This window comes from Onychostruthus taczanowskii, unplaced genomic scaffold (assembly GCF_017590055.1).
Source record: "Onychostruthus taczanowskii isolate IOZ18803 unplaced genomic scaffold, ASM1759005v1 scaffold41, whole genome shotgun sequence".
Classification (NCBI taxonomy): domain Eukaryota; kingdom Metazoa; phylum Chordata; class Aves; order Passeriformes; family Passeridae; genus Onychostruthus; species Onychostruthus taczanowskii.
The window spans coordinates 442,976-465,518 of NW_024501571.1; the positions used below are offsets into that span (position 1 = coordinate 442,976).

The following is a 22,543-nucleotide window of genomic DNA, read 5'->3' on the forward strand; positions in this document are numbered from 1 at the left end:
TTTAATTTCCCTTTCTTATTTTAAATTTTTAATTAAAAAAAAATCCAATTCATGTTGTAATATTAAATTTCTCAGGTATTGAAATACTAGGTTTTCTGCATTTTCTAGTTCTGGTTTCTTAAAGCAAGTTTTTCTTATATACATACATATATATATCTTTTCTTATATATGTACACATATATACTTTTTTTAAAAAAGTCAGTCTTGTAAGACCTGGAATGTAAATGACTTAGTTATTTTGATCTCCTTTTCTGGTATCACTCATAAGAGGAGCAAAGCAGCCCTTTTGAACAGAGACCACACATCAGAAAAAGGTTTATGTGGACCAGATCCTGAAACTACAGAAACACAGCTCCACAATGCTGAATTGGTTTTTTTTTGGTTTTTTTTCAATCTGTATTCTAACTTTTTTATAACTGCATTTTATCCCAAAAGCACACTAACAACGTAAAGCATCACTTATTTAAAATGCTGCCTTCCCTGTATAAATTACTTCAAACACTGCCTTCTAAATCTGTGGCTTTAACACATGGAGACTAAAAGTGTCTGCTAAAAGCAAACCAACTGGGGATCTTGGTAATACTTCTTTGCTTATACATATTTCTTCAAAAAAGTAATTTAAATATCGTGTTTCGCTTTCTTTAGCCACAAGAGGGCGATCCCTTAATTCGTGTCCGCTAAGGCAATGCACAGACACAAGATGGACTCGTTTTCTATCTAAGCCATTATTTCAGATTTTTATGTAGATAAATTGATTAATTTCATCCTGTCTGTGTTCTCAGCATGCATGTGGCTTACATGAAATTACTAGGCAATATTATTTAGCTGTGGGAGCACACTGCGCTTCATAAATGGCTGATACTGAAAAAAAAAAAAAGGTGGGAAGTAAATAGGATTTCCCTTCATTATCTTTAGAAGTAGCAGTACACTGTATTAACACAACTCGTTCTCAGTGATGAACTCAGACAGGTCACAATCAAAAGGAATAAGATCTTAAGACGTGCTTCTTTCAGAATGAGAAATTTGTGAAACAAAGATATCTCTTATACTTTTCATCCACTTGTGAATGTTTAGCTATTTGAATTTGTTAAATATGCCATCATGTGCAACAATATACAGCGCAAGCACAATCCACACAGGAAACTGATTCAAGCACTCAAAACCTGAAGATTGTCACATCCTCCCTAATGCAAAACTCTGATTGCATTTGCTTACTTAGAACCAGATAGTTGGGAAGATTTTGTTTAAAATGCTTCTAAACAGTCATCATGAGTGTACAATATAACTTACCATAGCATTTTTGTTTTCAGTCCCAATATTTTACATATATAAACCTGTGAAATTTACTCAAACCAAGACTGATTTCTCCCTCTTAAGTCCAAATAAAATTTTGCTCAGAAACAGTGGATGGATTTTGTCCATCAAGAGTCAGCTATGTTCCTGGGCAGCCGGTAATGCTCTGGCCTGATCCTTGCCTTCTTCTCCTGAGGGCTGGCATATTTCCACTTGGATGGAGACATTTTCAGCTTTTTTCTCTTCTTGTCTGTACACCACACTTTTTCACAGTATTCTTCCACCCTCTGGAAGTTGCTGTAACCTATCAGTTGAAGAAATTCCTTATACCATGGCTTTGAAGCCTGAGGTATACTGCTCTGCATTGGGCATGGCATTTTGTGAGGGATCTCCTCCTCATAGTCTTTATTGAACATTTCGTCTACACGTTCTTCCTCGACTATTTCCAGAGTGATTTTCCTGACAGTGTGAACAATGCTGTGTTCCACTGTCTGACAAAAATAAGTCCCTGCATCCAGTCGATGCAGCTTCAGGAATAAAAGGCCAAGGTCCATTTTTATTATTCTATCATCAGTCTTCACCTGAAAAAAAAACCCCATAAAATGCAGTTATAGAACACAGGTCTTTGCTATTACATTAAACCAATTCAATTATTTTTGAACAGTATTTTCATGACTGTAGTATTAAATTTTGAGAGGAAGATTAGAGGTCTACAAATTTTTAATTCAGAGTGTTTTTGTAATATTAAATAAAAAATATTTACTTGAAGTAAAGAAGAGACTGAGTTGTAAATGGAGAACAATCTAAAGAACCTGGGAAGCATGGAAGAACATACAGTGAAGCAGACAGATCCATGTTTTAATTGCAAAGGGAAATAAGTTAGAAATATTCAAATAATCTACAGGATGGAAGAAAAAAAGGGCATTTGCCAGCTGACCTTTGATAAGGATCCCTGTGAATTCTCCTATAGACTGGTGTGCTTTTGAGGAGACATTCATAAAAGTATTTACATATCTAACTGCAGGACCATTGTGATCTTAAAGCCTCAGTTCTGAGTCTGCTGTTTAAGTTCCTCCTACAGTTCCTGAGGACTACAGTAATGTTCCTGAGACATTCTCAGATGTTGGCAAGCAGGGAGCACTGAGCTGTCTAATCCAGCAGCAGGAGTGGCCAGGAAATGGTATCCTCAACTTTTCATTTAACAGTAAGTTGATGAATTTAAGCAGAGGTACTGAGTGATGAAGGGATCAAAAGCAGCCCTGAAGAGAATGAACTCAGGACCTGGCAGTACTGAGGGAGGAGGAACTGGATGAGAGCTGGCCATGTCCACTTGTAGAAAACCAACTGTATCCTGTGCTGTGTAACAAGAAGTGTGGCCAACAGGTCGAGGGAGGTGATTCTCTCCCTCCACTCTGCTCTGGTTAGCCCCCACCTGGAGTACTGCATCCATCTCTGGGACCCTCAGAACAAGGCAGACATGGACCTGTTAGAGGGGGACTGGAGGAGTGTCACAAAAATGAAGAGAGGAATGGGGCACTTCTATGAAGAAAGAGAGAACTGGGGTTGCTCAGCCTAGAGGAGAGGAGGTTCTAGAGCTTATTTTGACCTTTCAGTACTTAAAGGGGGCTTATAAGAAAGATGGGGATGTTTTTACCAGGCCCTATCTACACTATATCTACATATCTACCCTGCAGTGATAGCTACACTGATGTGTACCAGAGAGGTATCAAGGAATATATATGATAGCACTTATGAACACTTTCATATGGTAAAATACATGTAAGAGAGGCAGAAAGTCCACCAACACTCATTTCCAAAAAATTCTGTAATAAATGGGTGAGGCAGCAAGAATGAATAGAAGTTAAACTAGACAAACACTGAAAAAAATACATACACATTTCTTCTCTGCAAAAACATACCAAGAGAAGTATTGGACTTTCCTTTGCTTTGAGATCTTAAATTAGCTTCACTCTATGTCTAACATGTGCATTCAAGATGATGAATGCAAACCTCAGGTGAAATTCTCAGGGCTATTAGTTCAAGAGACCAGATGACCATAGTGATTTTCCCTGACACCCATATACATTTCAGCAACTGGTGGCAGAAATCCAGTGAAGAGATAATGTTCCTAACAACAGGCTCTTTTATTGAAAAAAAGTTAGTCTATAAGAATATTTACCTCTTCCTTCTTAGTTTCATGTGCCCTCTGGACAAACCAGATGACTTTTGCTTGTAAGGTCCGAGGGGTGCACTCCAGAAGAGTGCTGTTGTACTCTATTCCATAAACAAGTCGCTCCTCAGTCTTCTCCAGAACTTCACCTAGAAGGGAAATAAATGTTTCAGAAATGTCTTACTGCAAGTACTTGCTGCACTCCATGTTCAGGGTATTTTTACTTTTAGGAGTGAAACTTAATTCAGATCCAACCAGACAGTGACTGGAAAGTAATGTCTAAGGAAGATCTGACCTGCTAAATTAATTTTCTCACTATTCCAGGCTTTCACAGCATCTGGCCAAATTGTGCTGTGACTCACCCAAGATTACAGAGAAACAGATCTCAGCCTTTCACACTGCTAATTGCTTGTGCTTGGTTCTTATGAATAGTTAATTTCATTTTCACTCAGTGAAACAGGAGGATTCAAAACATGTTTAAATAAATTGAATTCAATTTTTTTAGGGATAATTACAGCACATACCTGTTTGCAGAATGACACTATAAATACTCTAACCAATGTTATACATATCCAAGCTATACATCTATTAACTGACTGTACAGTTTAGGCCCAAGGGTGCTACTAAAAACAAGGTGAATGAATTAAATCAATATTTATTTCTGGTTTTCAATCCAACAAAACATCTGGAGGAGGATAAACTAGTTGTTACACTGGACAAAACCAACTGCTTCATTAATGAAATAATTTTATTCCATAATAGTGAGAAAGATTCTTGAGCACAAATTGCTTTATATCCTAAAAAAATACACTCTTTTATATAATTGTGATTTCTCTGTTGTATTTCAAACTTGTGGAAGAATTAGCACTTAATATTGGAATATACTTTTCCAGAATGTACAATATCCTCCAATGGACTTCAATTTTAATAAAGATTTCTCTAGAAAAAAAAAATTATATATGTAAATATTTAAAATAGTGTTTCTCTGGATATCATCCTAGAAGAAACTTTTATGTTTTATTTTTTTTTCTTATAAATGTATTGCATGTTATCCTGCAAAATACCGAGCATTTCCATGCAATTGTTTTCTTTTTGGTTTTCTATTCCCAATACCCATGTTTGAAATCCTCACTTTCCAAAGTGTGGGTAACAGTATTCTATCGTATTTTTTTTAAGAGAAAACTTGATCATAAATACATATTTTTATTCTGTAATGTCACTGCTCATGCCTGTTCTTAAATTTTAAGTGTCCTGACTATTTCATACATATTTCAGCAGCTCCATTTTTTCTTATCCCTGCCTCATCTTTCTGCTTTTTTTTTTTTTTTTCTCTGTTGGGAGCTATTGGGATGCATTCTCCACATCTTTAGTCTGAATGTCAGTGCTGCAGCACCACATGAACATTTTGGGATGCACCTGACCTGCCATGAGGCAGCCGCCCTTAGACCGGGATGGCAGGGGCTCAGCCCCATGGCTCTTACAACATGATAGGAACATGCCAGTGAAAACCAGCAGGTGAGATCATGGTCTGGCTCGTGGTCTTGGCAAGCTCTGGGCTGGCTGTTCCAGGCCTTTACAAGCATTTGTACTTGAGTGAATAAATTACCAATGAACTGCTGGCCAAAGCACTGCTGCGCCGCGTTCCCATGCCGAACGTCTTGTCTGCGGAAACGTCTGGGGGGAAAAAAAGTGAAAATATTTGAGAGAACATGTTTAGCTTACATGGCTCATGCCAAACTAGCCTTCGTTAAAAACTTAAGGAGTTAAACATTGATTGCTAACAATTTACCATTGTTGTGAGAAGTGCTCATCTATAAATCAGTATTTTGTCTCTACTCAACCTACTGGGAGTTATGTGTCTGAAAAAAGAAACATGCTTGTCTGGAGAAGAGGTACAATTATGTGGCCATTTTATATATAACTATACTAATGTTATAAATACAAAAAGAATATCCTTTGAACTGACTGGGTAACATTCAGTCATATGGACCTTTAGCTTGTCTTTGGGTTCTCTCTCTCTCTCCAAAAAGGAAGGAAATATTCCTTTTTTAATTCAGCACAGTTTCCCATGTGTGTGAAAGGCACTTCTTTTATCCTTTACTCTCATGGTTTTTTGGGTTTTGTTCTTCACTTGAGAATCTCAGCGTGTGGAACAAATACTTTATTTTATTTCACCTTTGTACCAGACAGCTACTGAGTTCATTTTTCTCAACAGGGAAATATACACATTCATGAATGCCCATGCCTAGAAAGTGAACTGGTGGAAGAAGAACTGGGGTCAGAAGATGTGAGCCCTGTTTTTGACCTGGAAAAAATACAAGTCATTTTGAAAGAAAAATCATTCTGATTTTTGAGGTTTGAGGTTTTTATTGCATTTACAGAAAAACAAAAAATTAGAACCATTATTATATGGTGCGTTCTCAGAAGAATTGTGCCTTCCTATAGCATTTGTTTTCTTTGAGTGTCTTGATAAATAAAATTAAGATTGTTTACTTGGCAAATAAGAGAGCCTATTGGAATGCTGTATCTTGCTACATTAGTACGTCCAACAACCTCAAACGTAGTTTTTTCTAAGGATACTGTTTCTATATTTGCATAATGAGTAATTCTATACAGTATTGCCAATGCCATACATAACAGATTAACAGAATATGCAGTGCAGCAAATCTTACACAGTGGGTATGTGTACAGTATGAATTACGTTAGAAACAAACGAAGCCAAAGAATTCTGTTATTCTTTACATTTACTAGTGAAATAAGGTTATTCTCCAGTTCTATGTGAACCCAAATAATAAAAATTTTAATTTGTCACAAATTAAATTTATTGAAACTATTTAGATTTACACCATCTAAAATTCTTGTCCATGGATGTTATAATTTCATTTTTAGTCTGGCTGTAGACAGTGACTATTTTTTGAGTTCTGTCACCCATATGAACTCCTGATCCAGAGTTCTTGGTGGAACAAGATTAACCTCCATTGATATTCAGGGAAGAGTGGGTGTTTTTCCATTCTTGTTTCAGGGGAATCTGGAAATTCAGTGAAGAATTAATTGGGCTTTTAGGGAGAAATGCTAACAGTACTTGCATCCTATTAAAGAAAAACAGAGGTAGAAACTGGGCCTTGTTCTGCCCTGGGTGTTGTCATTGCCACGTGTAGTTCAGTGCTGATAAATGTTGTCACCAGGTCTGCAAGTCTGTGTGTGTAGATTACTCAGACGAGACATTCTCCTGCACAAATATACATAAACACTATAGGATATGCATTAGCCTTTAAAAAAACAAACAAGACAATCCTGCTGCTGTCAGGTCCAACAGCCTTATCTAGTAGGAACTGGTAGCAAACATGTTCTGTTTACTCATCAGTTCATTAAGGTCATTGTAAAGCTAAAAAAAAATCCTAGTTCTATAAAACTGGATTATTTCTCCAGTTGTCAGAATCATTAAAGAAAAATAAATGTTTGTTTGATGGAATTTTACTGTTGCAGCTGTGATGACTGGAGAAGATACAGCACCTTCACGAACTATTTTCAGTGCCTTCACTTATTATTTTCTCAAATAGAAGGAAAAAATCGAGAGAGGTGCTGAAAGAGAGGGAGATGCTGGGAGATAAACTCATTTCACAAATACTGACATAAAGGTGGTATTATTTTATTTTTTCTTAGAAATTATTTTACTCAGAATAATAGAGTATCAGACAATCCCTGAGATAAATTACTGTAAGGAACAATTTTCAGTGATTAACAAAGGTACTGAATTTCAGGAAGTATCTTTTGCAATCTGTAATTTCAATGATTTAGATTTCACCCTTAACACTCTGCTTTCAGGAACTTAGTAAAAATGACCTGCAAGAAAGCACTACAGTCATCATCATCATCATTGCCATCACCATGACTTTAATTTTTCTTTATTATTTCCTAGGAATGTATGAGGCAAAATCAAAAGTCTTGTGAAGAAAAGGCACCACTCAGGTTTGCATAAGTAAATCAGGAGACTGCATGCCTGCTGGTGGAGTTAGTGATGGAGAAAGAAGACAGAGAGGAAGAGGAGGTGGGAGAGAGACTGTCAGCTTCTAAAAATTAGCTATCGAATCACACAATGCCTACCCAAGTTCAAAGACATTTTTAAATTACTTCAGATCTTTTTCAGCATGGATGGTGAGCTGGTACAGCAAAGAATCTCACTTGTAGAATTTGGTGCTTGTTTAGATAAAAATTGAAACTGCCTAAATACAGATTGCAGAGCTAATAGTGAACTAAAGCATTTAAGTCCTGGACCTCTGCTTTCTCAAGTGCACTTCACAAAATTTGAATGCAATAGAAATTCCTTCTGTCATCTGAGTTATTTGCAGTATTCAGGAGCCACACACCTGTAATTACCATGGAATTGTGGTGTGCTGTGCTGTGCTGCCAGCATCAAGATATGGGGTTTTGGACTCAGTTTTTATTTTTCCTTAATTAAATCCCATGTTTAATTAGTTATCCAGGAGATACATGTACAATGAGTTATAGACTTTCACAATTTAAAAAATCAATACCGGATTCCAAGCATAAGGTTTTTCTATTTATGCTTTACTTCTCTCTAAATCTGTTACATGACTTAGTTCACAGATTTCTATTTAGTATTACTAACTAAACTACTAAACCCTTGTTATACCTTGGAGGCATCAGGATCTAAAGCAGACAGCATTTGGATCAAAGTGGGGAGGACACATTGTATATCCCTGCCCCAATTCAATTCTTCATGAGTAGGACTGGAATTAAAAGGAGAGCTTTGAGCAGAGCCCTTACCCACTAGCAGCACTGCTCTTACAGATCAAAAGTCAACATAAATGTACAGATTGAAGGACACATTTGAGCAGAGACAGGTGGTACTAAGGTCAGCTCAAGTGTGTTGCAATGTAAGGTACAACTCCATGACTCCAATAAAGGGACAGGTATCAGGAGCAGGAGAAAGATGCCCCTTGCACTCACATTACTTGTATTGCCATGTGCAGCTTCAGCAGAAATCTGGAGCCTTGAGACAAGGCCATACTAAGACATGAATGTTCTGGGATGTGGCAGTAATTAAATTAAAAGCCATGGCAGGCTTATCAACTAATCAGTGCTACTTGGTATCAAAGATCTCCACGCTGTCTGCCGGGACCTGCCTTGTCCCCGAGTACTCTTCACATGGCACCTGACAGGAAGCAACCTAAAACAACTTCCATACACATGTCCCTAGTACCTCTCCCTGTCTCTCCATGTACCACAGTTAGTGTAAGGTCTTAAATTTAAAATGCTCTGAGCTTCAGCTGTGACCTAAAATGAACAAAGCAAATGCCATTCATGCCTCTCAACACTGTTAGTTTTGCTGGCTCTTCCCCAGACTGATATGGAAAACAAGTTTTGCAGACTTCAAGAACGTTCAATTGAGTGCAAATCCCTTCTCCACCTACAGTGCTTATCTTAAGAGAAGGAGGGAGATAGCAGCAGTATTTTCTTCTTTTAGAGGCTGACCTGCTGAATGTTGGGGAAGTAAGGCACAGGAAGGTGCCTGGGTGCTGCCCATATCACTCCACCCTGGATAAATGTGTTTTCAGGGAACTCAAAGCCTGCTGGTCTGGAAATTGTCTTAGGTGAGAAACATGTACAACAAAGTCCAGGCCTCAGTGAGTTTCTCTCATCCTTTCTTAGACAACAAGTAACCTGCACAATATAAATGGTCATACTGCTAGCAAGCTAAAATGCTGATGGGGAATTTTTAACCCCTCTTCTCCTTCCCTCCCAAATGACTTTTACATCATCAGATGAGTAACCCATATGCTTTACCATTACAATAATCCAATTTCTACTTATACTGTAGGACATTAATCTCCCTGGCCCGCTGTATAGCTGCTCATCTTTCTTAATCTGGGGCCTGAAAATTTTAACCAGACTCATTTCACCCTGAGCAGTAAACCAGAGCCCACTTTTTCCCTTCCCTATATTCACAATATTGCCAATTATATTGATGCTAATTGCTTTGCATCAATGACTATAAGTTATTGTGATGTATTTAATGACTTAAGATCATGCTTTGTTAAGAGTATATAAGCTAAAGAACACGCAAAATAAAAACTTTTGCTTCTTGAACCCTAATCAAGTGTGTGTATGTCACTTGTGTGACATTTGGTGCTACCTGTGCTAGGGTCACTGATATTGCAAAGACCCGAAAAGATGTTTGAGGAAATTAGGGTTTACGGTGTGATGCAAATAATTATGAAATGACTTAGCTCTGGTCATAAAAATATTCCTGCTACTGTGATTTATGCCATCCTGTGAGTTTGGCTCCTTGCAATCCCCTGAGGTTATGCTGAGGAATAAGATGATGGTGTCTCATGGGCTGTGTCTGAGGGGGACATACGAAGTACTCTGTGTTGCAGTAGAAACTGCTGATGTAGATATTTGTAAAAAGAGTATCAGAAGAAGCAGGAGCTCTCACCTCTTTGCCTGCACTGCTGTGGGGTAGTAGCGGGAGCAGGAGATCCCGTCCCAGGCGCAGTAGGGATCCCGAGCCAGGCAGCAGTCGGCGCAGGCTGTGCCGTACATGTCGCACTGGTGGAACTTCACTTGGGCTATGACCGCCTCGGATCCCACGTAGAGCTGTTGCTGCAAAAAATGCATCGCATAGGGTTCCTGGAATGTCCACTAAAACTTCTCTTTCCAATGCAGTTATTGAAATTGTTAAATTAACCGTTGCTTGTTGTGCTTCCAGCCTGTGACCTGAGGGAGGCAGAGTTACTCTGCAGGAAAATATCTGATTACAGATTAAACTCTCCTACTGAGGACAGAGAAACAGAAAGAAGGCAAAATGAACAAGTTTATTTTACATTTCCTTGCTTCTGAAGTTTCAGCTTTTGTTTGAATAGGCAAGGGTTTACATTTCTTTTTCTTCATCAAGATATTTTCCAGTGCCTCCCTCTTTACACTTGTCTGTCACCTAACTGATCTGCGAAAGAACCCCAGCTTGACAGGAAAGATTTTCAACAAAGAAGTTAAAATATGCAAGGGTTATATGCAAACTCAATTTTAAAATGGGAGTTTTCAAGTAAATTTAACTCTTGATGTAGCTACTTAGAAAATGGTCACATATTTACATGCACAGTAGTGCTATGATTTTTATAACACCTCAGTGCATAGAAGATAGATGACAGATAGATAGATAGATAGATAGATAGATATTTAATTGTTTTCCTGTTTCTGTGCAGTCTTTCCTTACAAATTACCTGGTCACTATCTACTTCTTTAGTATTTGCAGGGTTTAGGTGGGGGTTTTTCAGCATTAGCATTCATTGTTTGAATCTTTCGAGCTCACATAGATGTCCTTTTCAAATCAAATAGCAAATAATCAATTTAATTCTTCAGATGCTAGCACAATAAATTCAGAAGAGAATAGCTGGAATAGAAAGGAACTTGAGGAAGAGTCTTGTTACTGACGAATGTAAATTTTCTGAACACAGAAAATATGCATTGTGCACTGCAGTAGAAACCGCTTATGCACAGCTCACTTCCACAGTTTTACCAGCCAGAAAAAGGATTCCTAAGTTGTGCTCATCCTAGTGGCCAAACTTAGTTTCTAAGTTTCCTATTCTTCTCTCAAGCTCTCAAAATCTGGTATTTTAAAGTTACTTAAAGCTGGAAAATACCGACACCTTATTTAGTCTATCACAAAATATAATTTTTAATCTGGATAGTCTGTTCTTGTTCCTTATTATATTTCTTATATCTCTTTAGATCATAGAAATTTAACTTTCAGAGATGCCAGGGGAATAAACTAGGAGAGACTGGTAACAACAACGCTCGAAGATTTTTTCTGGTGAGAGAAACCAGATGATAGTAGCAGGAACTCAATCTGCCAACTGGAATGAAGAGAAAACCTAGGATACTTGTTTGAGGGGAATTCTTTCTCTGCAAGTGCTGCAGTGTGATTGTCCCAGAAGACATGAACAACACTTTCAATGAGACATATGAGATGAGATTTTCTCTTTTATCTTTTAGCAGGGGTAAAGATTTCTTTAACTTCTTTAAGTCTTGGTAAATCACAGGAGGGAAAAGAAGCATCTGATATCTAGCCAACTGAACATCAAAGAACATTCTTTCCCAGTCTCTGCAGATAACAAGCTCAGCTCTGAAATGTGATATTTTACTGTACCATCACTTGGTGAAGACTGGTCAGTGTTATAAGGATATGGAGACATAGGTAGCAAGGAGATCTCCACAGGCTCAGTAACTCCAAGTTCAAAAGAGATCAGCAAAAATGCTTGAGATACAGCATTTTTTTCATGCATACTCAACTACGTTATATTCCTGCTGACTTTAAAGACAAAATTACTTGGTGCCAACTCTGACCCTAGCACATATTCTAACATTTAATTGTCATCAGTGTCAGAAAACTATCCTATTTCAAGAATAAGTTTCTCTACATTAACAAGCTGATCTTGGTTTTTTAATCTGATATTGTTTTACTACCAATGTTTAAGAATCCTCATATACACAGTAGGAAGTCACTTCACACAGTAAAATATATGTATATATATATATATATATATATTACTCTCCTGTTCTCTCCCTCAGGTTTCTTTTTGATCTCTTGAAAAAATAAAGCTACTTTTACTTCTCACAAGTTTTTTTCTTCAACTTCTGGGTTGCTCTGGTGGCTTTTTTGAAGATCAGTCCAGATTTTTCAGATATGTGTTGAATTAGTAGAATTAGCACACCTCTTGGGAGATGAATATAAGGTGGGGAATGCTACTTCATATTTTATAATATCGATATCTCTGTTTTACTCTTCCAACAAAACCCTTTAACCATGACAATTCATTGAGAGTTAAAGGTAAGGCAAACATCTGAAAAGACACCAAGTCTTTCTCCAAATCATCACTTAGGTGCAGTGTTAGATTGTTCATTATTAGATAATCTAGTCTCCAGAGCTGCTTTCACAGTCTGTGGGAAAAGACTGAGAAAGGAAATAATTCAAAATACTTTGACCCAAATCCTTCTCTGAATTACCATCACAGGACTTTGACCTTCTGCATTACATAAAGGAAGAATGCAAGTTGATTAGACACCAAGACTCAAATAACCCTTTGGGGCTCAGTCACACCTCCTAATAGTGCAGATTTCATTCTTTCTTATTCGTGTTTCACTGTGTTTATGTGCACCTACATTGCACCCGCTGTCTAACATCACTGTGGACGTGTTTAAGTTATAACTATCCTTGGATGTTTATAATGGCTCTATGCTGAGATGAAATGATGACATGATATGATTGATATGATATGATATGATATGGCACCTAGATTGCACCCGCTGTCTAACATCACTGCGGACGTGTTTAACATTAAGTTATAACTATCCTTGGATGTTTATAATGGCTCTATGCTGAGATGAAATGATGATATGATATGATTGATATGATATGATATGATATGATATGATATGATATGATATGATATGATATGATATGGAAGAGAATCTGCCCACAAAAATAATGAACTGGGTGTTTACATCAGCAGAAATTTTCAGAAACTCAGAAATAACTCAAATCCAAACAACCCTACAGGGCAACTGAGTATGTGGGAGAGCCAGCAAGGCTCTTTTTGCTGATATCCCCATGGGGCTGAAGTCTGTCTGCATTTATCAACAAAGAACTTTTCTGTGAATTGCCATATCCACCAAGCTAATCCCTACTGTGATTAGTACCACAGTAACTTATGAAACAGATTGGTTTTTACTTGCATTGATATGTATGGTATTGTGAACTAAGGATATTTACCACTTGAATTGAAAAACATAAATACATTATAAAGGAACAGAGCATATAACCATAAGTTTATATTACAGAAAAATTACATGTATCCAACCAGATCTCACTATAGACAATGTACATCTATCTATCTATCCATGCATATAGCTCTATGCAGTTTACAGCTTCATTATGTTTGAGTCACAGCCATCATATTTCAAAATCATAAATGACTTACCCTTTTTGAAGAGATTTCCATAGAAATAATAGGAACTGGCATCTAAAAAATTAGGAAATATTTGTTTGCTTAGGAAAAATTATATCTCTTTGCTATGAAAATAATTCAGGTAAAATAGTATTGGTATTTACTTATGACATTCAGCTATGCTAGATACTTTGACTTTCTTTAAGAAAGATGTGAGGAAATTGTGACTTTCAGAAATACTGCTTTAAAACAGTTTATTTGGAAACAAGCAGCCAACACTTAATTCAGGATTATCAGAGCTACAGAAACACTACAATTTCCCTGTCAAACATGACATTAGCTCTTGTCACCACAGAATGTCTTTTGTCCTGCTTGAGAGTGATAAGTGGAGTGTTCCTTATAACAAAACATTCATTGAAGATAAGATGAAAATAGCAGGAATTTCTTCTTTTACCATTGTCCTCTCTGCCCTCTGCTCAGATTTCTTGGAGCAATACATAGCCCCTTACATTTCTATTGAAAACTAGCTTTATCAAGAAGAGCAAATTCTGCGATTTTCCCTGCAGGCAACAAATGAATAGTTACACTGCCTAAATTCAGGTACCAGATTTAAATGTCTAACTTTTTATATTAGATTCTCCCTATAGCTTGCAGCAGGCTAATGTAAATATAGCTTTATTTGGCTAATGTGACATGATGAGAATACTCACTAAGGGAATTTGATTATGTTAGCTTTGTCACATGCCAAGAACTGAGCTTTAGTCGTAGGTTGTTCCTTAGGAGAATGGAGTTCTGCCTCACTAAGAGCCATGTTTGCCCACTGTAGAGAGAGGTTAGCTGATTCACTTTTTCTGAGTGGACTTTTTTCTATCTGGATCTCATTTAGGTCTCCAAGACTGTAGCAGGCACATTTTTATGTGTGCAGTTATACTTTTTTAATTACTTAATTGGATACGAGGGAAAATTAAACAAAATGCAGTAAGTTTCTAATTAAAAGTTGCACTCCAATGTCCAAGCACATAAATAGAAAGGCACTATTCGTGATTTTCTTCAGCATGCTTTAGTACTTGGGACATTAGAAAAACTTCATTTGAAAATGAAGGTTTCCTGTCATAAAATTTCTAGATAATGAGAAAATTTCTTGCACACAAGTATTATATATTTGACTATCCTCAGATTTTTTTGACATTTTAATTCTGACAAAAATTCAAGACTTCGTATACAACACAGTTCACCTTGAATACTTGTAGCTCTTCAAGAATCACTTCTTCCATTGATTCTGTCTCTTGATTGTAAATTGTTATGACTTTCAGCACAATACCATTATCTGGACACAAATTTAAAAGAAAACAAAACAAAAGTAAAGGTTATGATTGGTTGAAACATTTATATAGCATTTATATACTCTAGGACACCTTCAAATACCTGAAATGACTTCAAATTGTTAATGGATTGAAATTTATACATACGAAAAGGTAGTTACATTGTGCTGTCATTAGTGAGGATTCTTACTCTTAGAAAATGAAATATATGACAATTTGTCCCTGGCAAATAAGAGTCAATTTAGACACTTGAAAGATACATAATTAATTGTATTTTTCAAATATTGGGTCATAACACATTGTGAATAGCAAAAGGATCACAGAGGGCAACCATATTTGAGAAAAAGAAATGGGAGTAGGTGGAAGCCTAGTGCATTGAGGCAAGCAAGTGTAAAGTAGCTTTAATTATAGGATCTGAATGTTTACACTAGATAGCAAACTACTAACATCCTTAATTGCTGACAGCAGCTCCATTCCCCCAGGCAAAAGTATAAAAGCCTTCAAGGGCTCTTTGTGCACAATTCTTACCCTTCTCTAATGAAGCACCAAGCTGCTGTTGAGCTGAAGGTGTAGTTGAAGGGAGATGAACCAAAATATAGGATGCACATTCAAAAAGACTAAGGCACATTGGACTTAGATTTATCAGCCTCTCAGTCTCTGCAGCTCTTGCAGGAAAGTAAAACACACAAATAACATCTGGTCTTCCACCACTTTGGTTTTGCCTTGCTGGCTATTTATAGAATAGCCTTGCTCTCCTTAATCTGAAAATCTGTCATCAACAATGGCAAATATCACTTCTTTTCTTCTGTTATTTTCAGTCATCTTTCATTTACAGGAGACATATTAAGCAGGGGAGCACTGGGGAAATCGTTCAGCAAAAGATCAAAGGGTGAAACAAAAGTGAAACAAATTAAACTAGGGTCATACACCATTTTTCAAAGAGACTATGTAATCAAAGGTGACCATTTTGTAGTAGAACAGTGAAAAGAATTTGTATTCTGAGCTGTGATTTTCATAAGTTCCTCTTCAAATCCTGCTGACAGACATGTGAAAGCTCTGATGTTCAGACTTCGCCTTTGATGAACCTTTCTGAACTGCACTGCTACCCTAAAGAAACTTGCTCAGCTGTACGATGCTGCTTACTTATGTTACACAGCAGGTGTTGGACTGGGATTAAAAAAATATATATATCAACTCTTTCTAATATTATATTGCCCAAATAAGCAATCAGTTTTCTGATGGGAGCTTTGCTGGAGTAGTGACTGCAGGTTTCATTTCAGAGTTTCTAAAACCCAAATTCTTTTGCTGGAATTTCATGCCACCTGAGATCAGACAGCCTGAGAACACTAGGCAGCTGTTGGGGGCCAATCCAGCACAGCTCTAAAGAACACATTTAATCCACTTTGGATTCAACTTTGCTGAACAAAAGACTTGTGTACAAGAATATTTGATGCAGTCACAATTAAAAATGCAAGGAGAAAATATAAAGGATGTAGGGCCCACTGTAAAATCTGCTGTACAGAAATAAGTGACACATGATACAATGTTTTACAGACCATTGTTAAGTCCATTACCAAGACCATACCAAGGCTGTTTAAAACCATAGAAAACAGAACTGACATAAAGAGAGCTTTGCTATTCTATTAACATGATTTTTTTTTTAATAGTCTCAACACTGAAATGTATTTGCCAGAGGAATTTCATTAGTAAAAAATAATTCACTGGAACTGCTTTCCTAGACAAAATGGTCAAAATGATTTGTGATACCACTCCTGAAGTTAAATTGATTAAATGTGAATATAAGAATCCTTGTTTTTTTTCTAGACAGATTAGATGTGACTTAAGTCTTGTGTAGTTACAGCCTTTCCTCTTGTTTTCTTAAGTTTTTTGATTTTTCAAAGACCATTAGGGTATTGATTTTTTCTCTGCTTTCTTGGACTTAGTGAAGGTATATGTTATATTTTGCCTTTATTGTGTTTATTAGGAAGATGCTTAAAAATTCTTGTTAAACAAGCTTTCCATGTTTTAGTGAAATGGCACAGAAGAAAGACAAGAAAACTTGGCAGGAAACTTCTAACAGTTTTGGGATTTTTAAAATCGGGCATTTCCTCCTTCCTTCCTTCCTTGAGCTATGTTGAAACCCAAATCTGGAAGCTGGAAGGTTTTTTTAATGGTATCAGTTAGACTTGTTGTCTCCAGAACTCGGGAAAAGAAACTGTGGAATAAAACCAATAACTTGAATGGATATTTTTGGAAATCATATCACCTTTGCTTCTCTCAGGTCTCCAAGTCTCAGCTTAGAGATATGACAGTGTTCTGAAGTTTAAAAAATAAGGCTGGTTGTTCTGCATTTTTTTTTAATATTCTTTTTTGAAGAGAAAATAAATGAAAATGGAATTTTCATTTTCTCTTGCTAGTTTTTAAATGGTTCCCTACCATTACTTTTTGTCTTGCTAGTTTTTAAATAGTTCCCTACCATTACTTTCCTATATGTTAGCATCACAGTGAAGCACATGTCTGGAATGACTAACATCCTCTGTAAGGTGAAGGCATGAAAAGAAAGGTTGATAAAAATAAATGCTGTATAGATTTGCTTCATCCTGGAAAAAACAAACAAACAAACAACAAAACAAAACAAAGAAAAAAAGAGAAAGAAACAAAGACTTGTTAAATTGTAAATGTAAAAATTCTTTCTTGTTTTCTTAATTTACCTGTGCCAATGAACAAAACATCATATTGCCCATCTTCAGCTTCCACTCTGTCCACTGCTATTTGTTTAAGATTGTACTTTCCGTCTGTTTTAACTAGTATTGGTCTCTTATGAACAGGCCTGATGGGCTGATACATCAGTGGATGACTCCTGGCAAAATGGACAGCTTCATCAGGATAATCTTTAGTGGTGGTATACAGCCCGCCGTTCACCTTGCTGGCACACTGCAAAAACACAGAACACAGATTATCCTGAAGGCTTGCCCAAGAAATTGTCAGAAAAGAGTCTTGTTTTCAGGGATAAAGATTAATCTAGAGAAAACCGAGCACAGAAAACCACGGCGGGAATTAGGACAGTGAACCCTGTGCTTTATGTGTGTGTGGATTATTAATTATGAGAAGAAAGGAAATGCTGAACATTGCCTTGGCATTGCCATGTTTAGGAAGCAGGAGTTTGTCCCCCTTTGGCATACTAAGACACAATAAAGGGTAACACCTTTAGATTTTGACAAAAGCCATAGTGCTTATTTCTTCCCCAAACTCATATTGAAGACGCAATCAAAATGGCCATGGACAGAGTAAGAAGAAAGGGCTTTTCTGTCCCAGTAGAGAATGAGACACGCAAAGTCAGCAGAACAGTAATGCTTGAAATCAAGCTCTAGTCTTGTTATTTTTTGATTGCAAAATGTATTACCATAAGAAACTAAACGAAACTTAAAAATTATGCCAACAGTAATTCTTGATTTCAGGCATTTTAACAGTATTATGTTTGATTCTGATTCCTGACTCTAGATGACAGCATTATATATCACAGTTTAGCTTCAAATACCAATGTTTGCACTGATCAATCTACCAGTTTGTAAAGCAAATAAACGTTATGTCAATGACTGATTAAAAGAGGCTTACTCCTTCAGTTAAATGTGCAATTAGAGATAATTTACTGCATTAAAGAGAAAAGTTAATTTTAGGATGCTTTGTGAAGGAGATAGTGTTTCCCAGCTGAACATAGATCCTACATTTCCAATTTGCTTCATGATGTCTAATTGGAACCATTTATGATCAAGCTGGGAATATCTCAGTAACCATTTACTTTCTCTAAATATTCATAAGACGGTGTGGTTTTAAGAAGCATTTCAAGTAAAGCCACAGTAGCAGACTTTCTCTATTTAAATTGGATTTTTCAATCAATAAAATGAAATACAATACTCCTTAAGTTTACTGGAAACAGTAATTTTAAACTTGTGGTCAGCTGTAATCGACAATAACAAACTCCTGCACTTGTCAAGCAGGGCAATGTTTGTTTCCACTTTTTGGGTTTAGCTACAGGAATGTATTTGTTCACTGTTGCTTTAGAAGTAATTGTCTAATCAACCTAGTGATGGAATTTTACCAGCTGTTTGCAATAAAGAGACAGAGCTGGAGCACGAAGACAGGCTGAGCCTGTGCTTCCCATGCACTGCACAGCGTATCAAGTGAATAGGCATTGCCAGGTTCCCTTTGCAAAGTTCTAGTCCTGGAGAGATTTAATACAAATAATCATTCACAGGCTTTTTCATTTTAATTAAATAAAATCAAGTAGTCTAGAAAGGAAACAGTAGATGCAGCTGTCTCTAAAGTCTATCAACCTCACTTGATATAGCTGATGTCATTTCCAGAAGCAACACAGCCTAAATGAACTAAAAAAAAACAGGAGAGACCATGGCAGAGGATTGTGGAGTCTGTCAGAATCTGTGTGATTCTTAAGAGCGGCTTTCTGTTTATTTAGCTTTAAGCTCTACTCTCATTCCCCATAGACTTCTTCTTTCAATACCTCAATACTCATTCAATACCTAAGATCAATGAGTGCTGACTCTCAGAGACACCCATTAGCAGGTTATTTTTTGCCTCTTGTCACCATCACTTCTGTAATAGGAAAGGCAGTGGGATTTAGTTTACCAACATGCTGCACATTGGAGTGTGGAGCCTAACACTTGGCTACAGCCTGCTACACAATTTCTCTTCATGCTACTGGATAAACATTGAAAAGACCTCTAAACTGTGCTATAAATGAGTAGCCAAAAATGAAGCAATTAATGCTCTGTTACCTGGCAGAGCCATCTACTTCAGCCTCTGATGTGCTCTGCAACATATAAAGAAATCCACAATTAAATCTATTAGCACTCAGGAGAGACCTGCTTCCTCAGCTAATTTTTTCCCTGATATTGGGAAATTACTTGCAGTCTTCTGTTCCTTTTTCTGTTCCTATGCCTTGCCTTTTTGGGGTGGTGATACTCTAATCTGACCCAAACACAGCCAAGGAAGAGAAGCATTGGAAGCAAGTGGAACTTAGGGCAGCCTTCCTATAAATCATTGTCAACCTTGCTGAAGTGCTGGCTCTGTGTTCTCTCCTTCTTGCCAAAAAGACACCATTTAATCTTCAGTGCTAGGATATATCAATGTAATAACTGCAGTCATTAACATTGAATTCATGCCTGTGTTTAATGCTAGTCCAAATAACATATGTGAGGTGTTCTACTGCCCGCAAAAAAATGAATACCACTTAAAAAACTTGGATTGTATAATCTTTGCAAAATATACAGCTATTCCACAATCCATGCACAATACAGTCTCATTATTTGGTAAAACTGCAAAACCCATACATCTGCTATACAAAATATCAAATAGGAAACCAATCATTCCTATTAATTCAGCCATTTCTCCTAAAAAGTGATAATTTTTTAGCTGTTTTTCTATCCTGACTCAATACTAATGACTTCAATTGATGTCAAACAAACAAAAAAGAATATTTAGTATTGATGCCAGCACTGCTACAGTGGTAGCTCATTGGCTAAGATGGTCAAATAATATTCATAATGTTTAAATCCTAGATAATCTCTTTTTTGCAGTATCTGCATCTAAATTTTGACTTATGTCTGTAACCTCAAGAGAAGTAGAGAAAAACTTTAATTTTAAATTATCAATTTAAAATGAGAAATGTCATGTATTTGAAATCATACAGCATGGAGAAAGGTGTCACCGGAATGGAGTAGACAAGCTAATATGCCTTTCCACCTCTCTTTCAAGAGATTCAGTGATAAATTAATTGTATGCAATGCTTACTTATGGAAATGATTGCTTTTAGTATAAAAGGGAATATAGCTTCAGTTAGCAAAGGGAAAACAGCACTGAAGGGAATGTCCAGCAACTGTTCATTACATCTTTAAGTTCAAGAGTGAGCCCCAAGCCTAAGAGAAGATTAGGAAGCAAAGTGTGAAAACTGGGGGGGAATTTAACAGCTGTTAGAAATGTCTTTGCTCAGAGTTAGAAATCTGTCCAATGCTGACATGGCAAGGGGTAGACCTTCATGACTGTAAACAAAAGCAGCTTTGCAGCGCAACACAATTGCCATGGATAGGTAGGTAGCTGTAATCCTAAAAGGTACAGGGTAAAAAAGAAATCCTGGATGTTCTGCTTCCCTGAGTTAGGCTGGCATTGCCTGCCTCCTCCTGGAGGCTGTGCCTGCCCTGTGAGATGGTGACAGGCCCTGCCATGCAAAGGGCACCTTTGCAGATGGGTGCCCTCCTCACCCCTCCAGAGGGGATGTGAGCACCTGGCACAGAAACAGCCAAAACACTAAAAAGACACTGAAACAGGAAAAGGGCTTGAGGTGAAGATTACTTGTGATGCCCTTGTGAAAACAACATGGCAGAAGTTAACTTGTAGAAGTTAATTGTTTGTCTCTTAAGTCATGAGTTTGTGATTTTCTCCAGAAATCTAAGTACCAGACAGGAACAGCTCCATACATGACAGCACCTCTATAGCTGCTGAATTCTTGCTACAGTAATTCCCATTTAATTGCATGTTCAAAACACATTTTGTTTCTTTCCTTCAGTTAATCGCCATTGAGGAAAAAAAAAAAAAGTTTATAAAGAAACTTGTGTGAAAATTAACAAAAAGTATGAGTAATTTTTATGAGTTTGTTTTTTACAGTGTTCTTTTAATATTTTTATATTCTTTGTAAATGATACAGAGCATGAATGTAGATAAGCTCAGGAACCTGACTGAAGGGTAGAAAAATCTCACTCTGTGATGTCTGAAAGGAAATCAAGGAACTGTGAGGTTGTCAGACCATTGCTTCCAGAAAGAACCAATCTTGAGCAAAGGACTTTCAATAATGGAGAACTTGCTCCTTATCTACAAATGCATTTATCCTGATTAGTTTGTTTTATTAATATATGTCTAACTTCTTACCTGCTCATTGATCTAAATTACAGAAGTATTTAAATTTGATCCTTTTGGAAAATGAGGTGGAAAAAAGGAAAGAGACCATCCTGAAAACAACTGAAATATTGAAACTATTGAAATAGTGGATTCTTTTGTGGGGGGGTTTGTTGTTGGGGTTTTTTTTCCTTACTTTAACTCTTGCTAAATGTCCCAGTTTCAACATGCTAAAGAAAGAAAGAGAGATTCCTTCATAGGTAATGCACTTAATGTTTCTGAATGAAACTGAATGCATCAGATCTGCCTCTTTCTATCCCGTTTGCCTGGAGTCCTAATTTTGGGACCTTAGGACCTTTACACAATGTTGATAAAATCATGTCCCAACAGAATTATGAAAAATCATATATAGTTAATCCCACTATTTTCCTTTGGAAAATGTATGGTTCTAGTACTTGATTAAACCTAATTCTGAGCCATTCCACACTTTTCCAGAATAGCTGGAGTATGCAGATATTCAAAGAATATCCTGGACTGTGAAGTCAGGAAGATTTGTACATTAGCAGCAGTCTACTTTTTCTTTCCAAAATCATTTACACAGCAAAGCAGTGAAAAATAGACTGTACTTACTGAACCAGGTCTAGGATAAGGTACTTTTCTTTCATAGAGAGCCCAGTGGTATTCAGGTCCTTCTTTATGAGCATATGGTCCATTGAAAGCTGCTCGGACACTTGCCATGTGGTAAACACATATAGCATATCCTCTGAATATGTTGCTACAAAGTAAAATTTAAAGACATTATCAAAGCAATATGCCACATCCTGTCCAGATAATGTTATGTAATTAAAATTACATTTTTCATGTAATTTTAAATTACATTATTA

The 22,543-nt window shown here is 36.8% G+C and overlaps 1 protein-coding gene across 1 annotated transcript in view; it reads right to left on the bottom strand.

The window, feature by feature from the left end:
• Nucleotides 1-870: 870 nt before the first annotated feature.
• SEMA3E (semaphorin 3E) overlaps nucleotides 871-22,543 on the bottom strand; it is a 125,691-nt gene continuing 104,018 nt past the window's right edge. The window contains exons 10-17 of the mRNA XM_041413378.1: nucleotides 22,290-22,434; nucleotides 17,465-17,687; nucleotides 14,667-14,758; nucleotides 13,465-13,506; nucleotides 9,924-10,090; nucleotides 5,070-5,137; nucleotides 3,473-3,612; nucleotides 871-1,874 (exon numbers count right to left, since the gene is read on the bottom strand). Coding sequence (XP_041269312.1) covers nucleotides 1,422-1,874; nucleotides 3,473-3,612; nucleotides 5,070-5,137; nucleotides 9,924-10,090; nucleotides 13,465-13,506; nucleotides 14,667-14,758; nucleotides 17,465-17,687; nucleotides 22,290-22,434 — 1,330 coding nt within the window. The 3' untranslated portion in view covers nucleotides 871-1,421. The remainder of the gene's footprint in view (nucleotides 1,875-3,472; nucleotides 3,613-5,069; nucleotides 5,138-9,923; nucleotides 10,091-13,464; nucleotides 13,507-14,666; nucleotides 14,759-17,464; nucleotides 17,688-22,289; nucleotides 22,435-22,543) is intronic.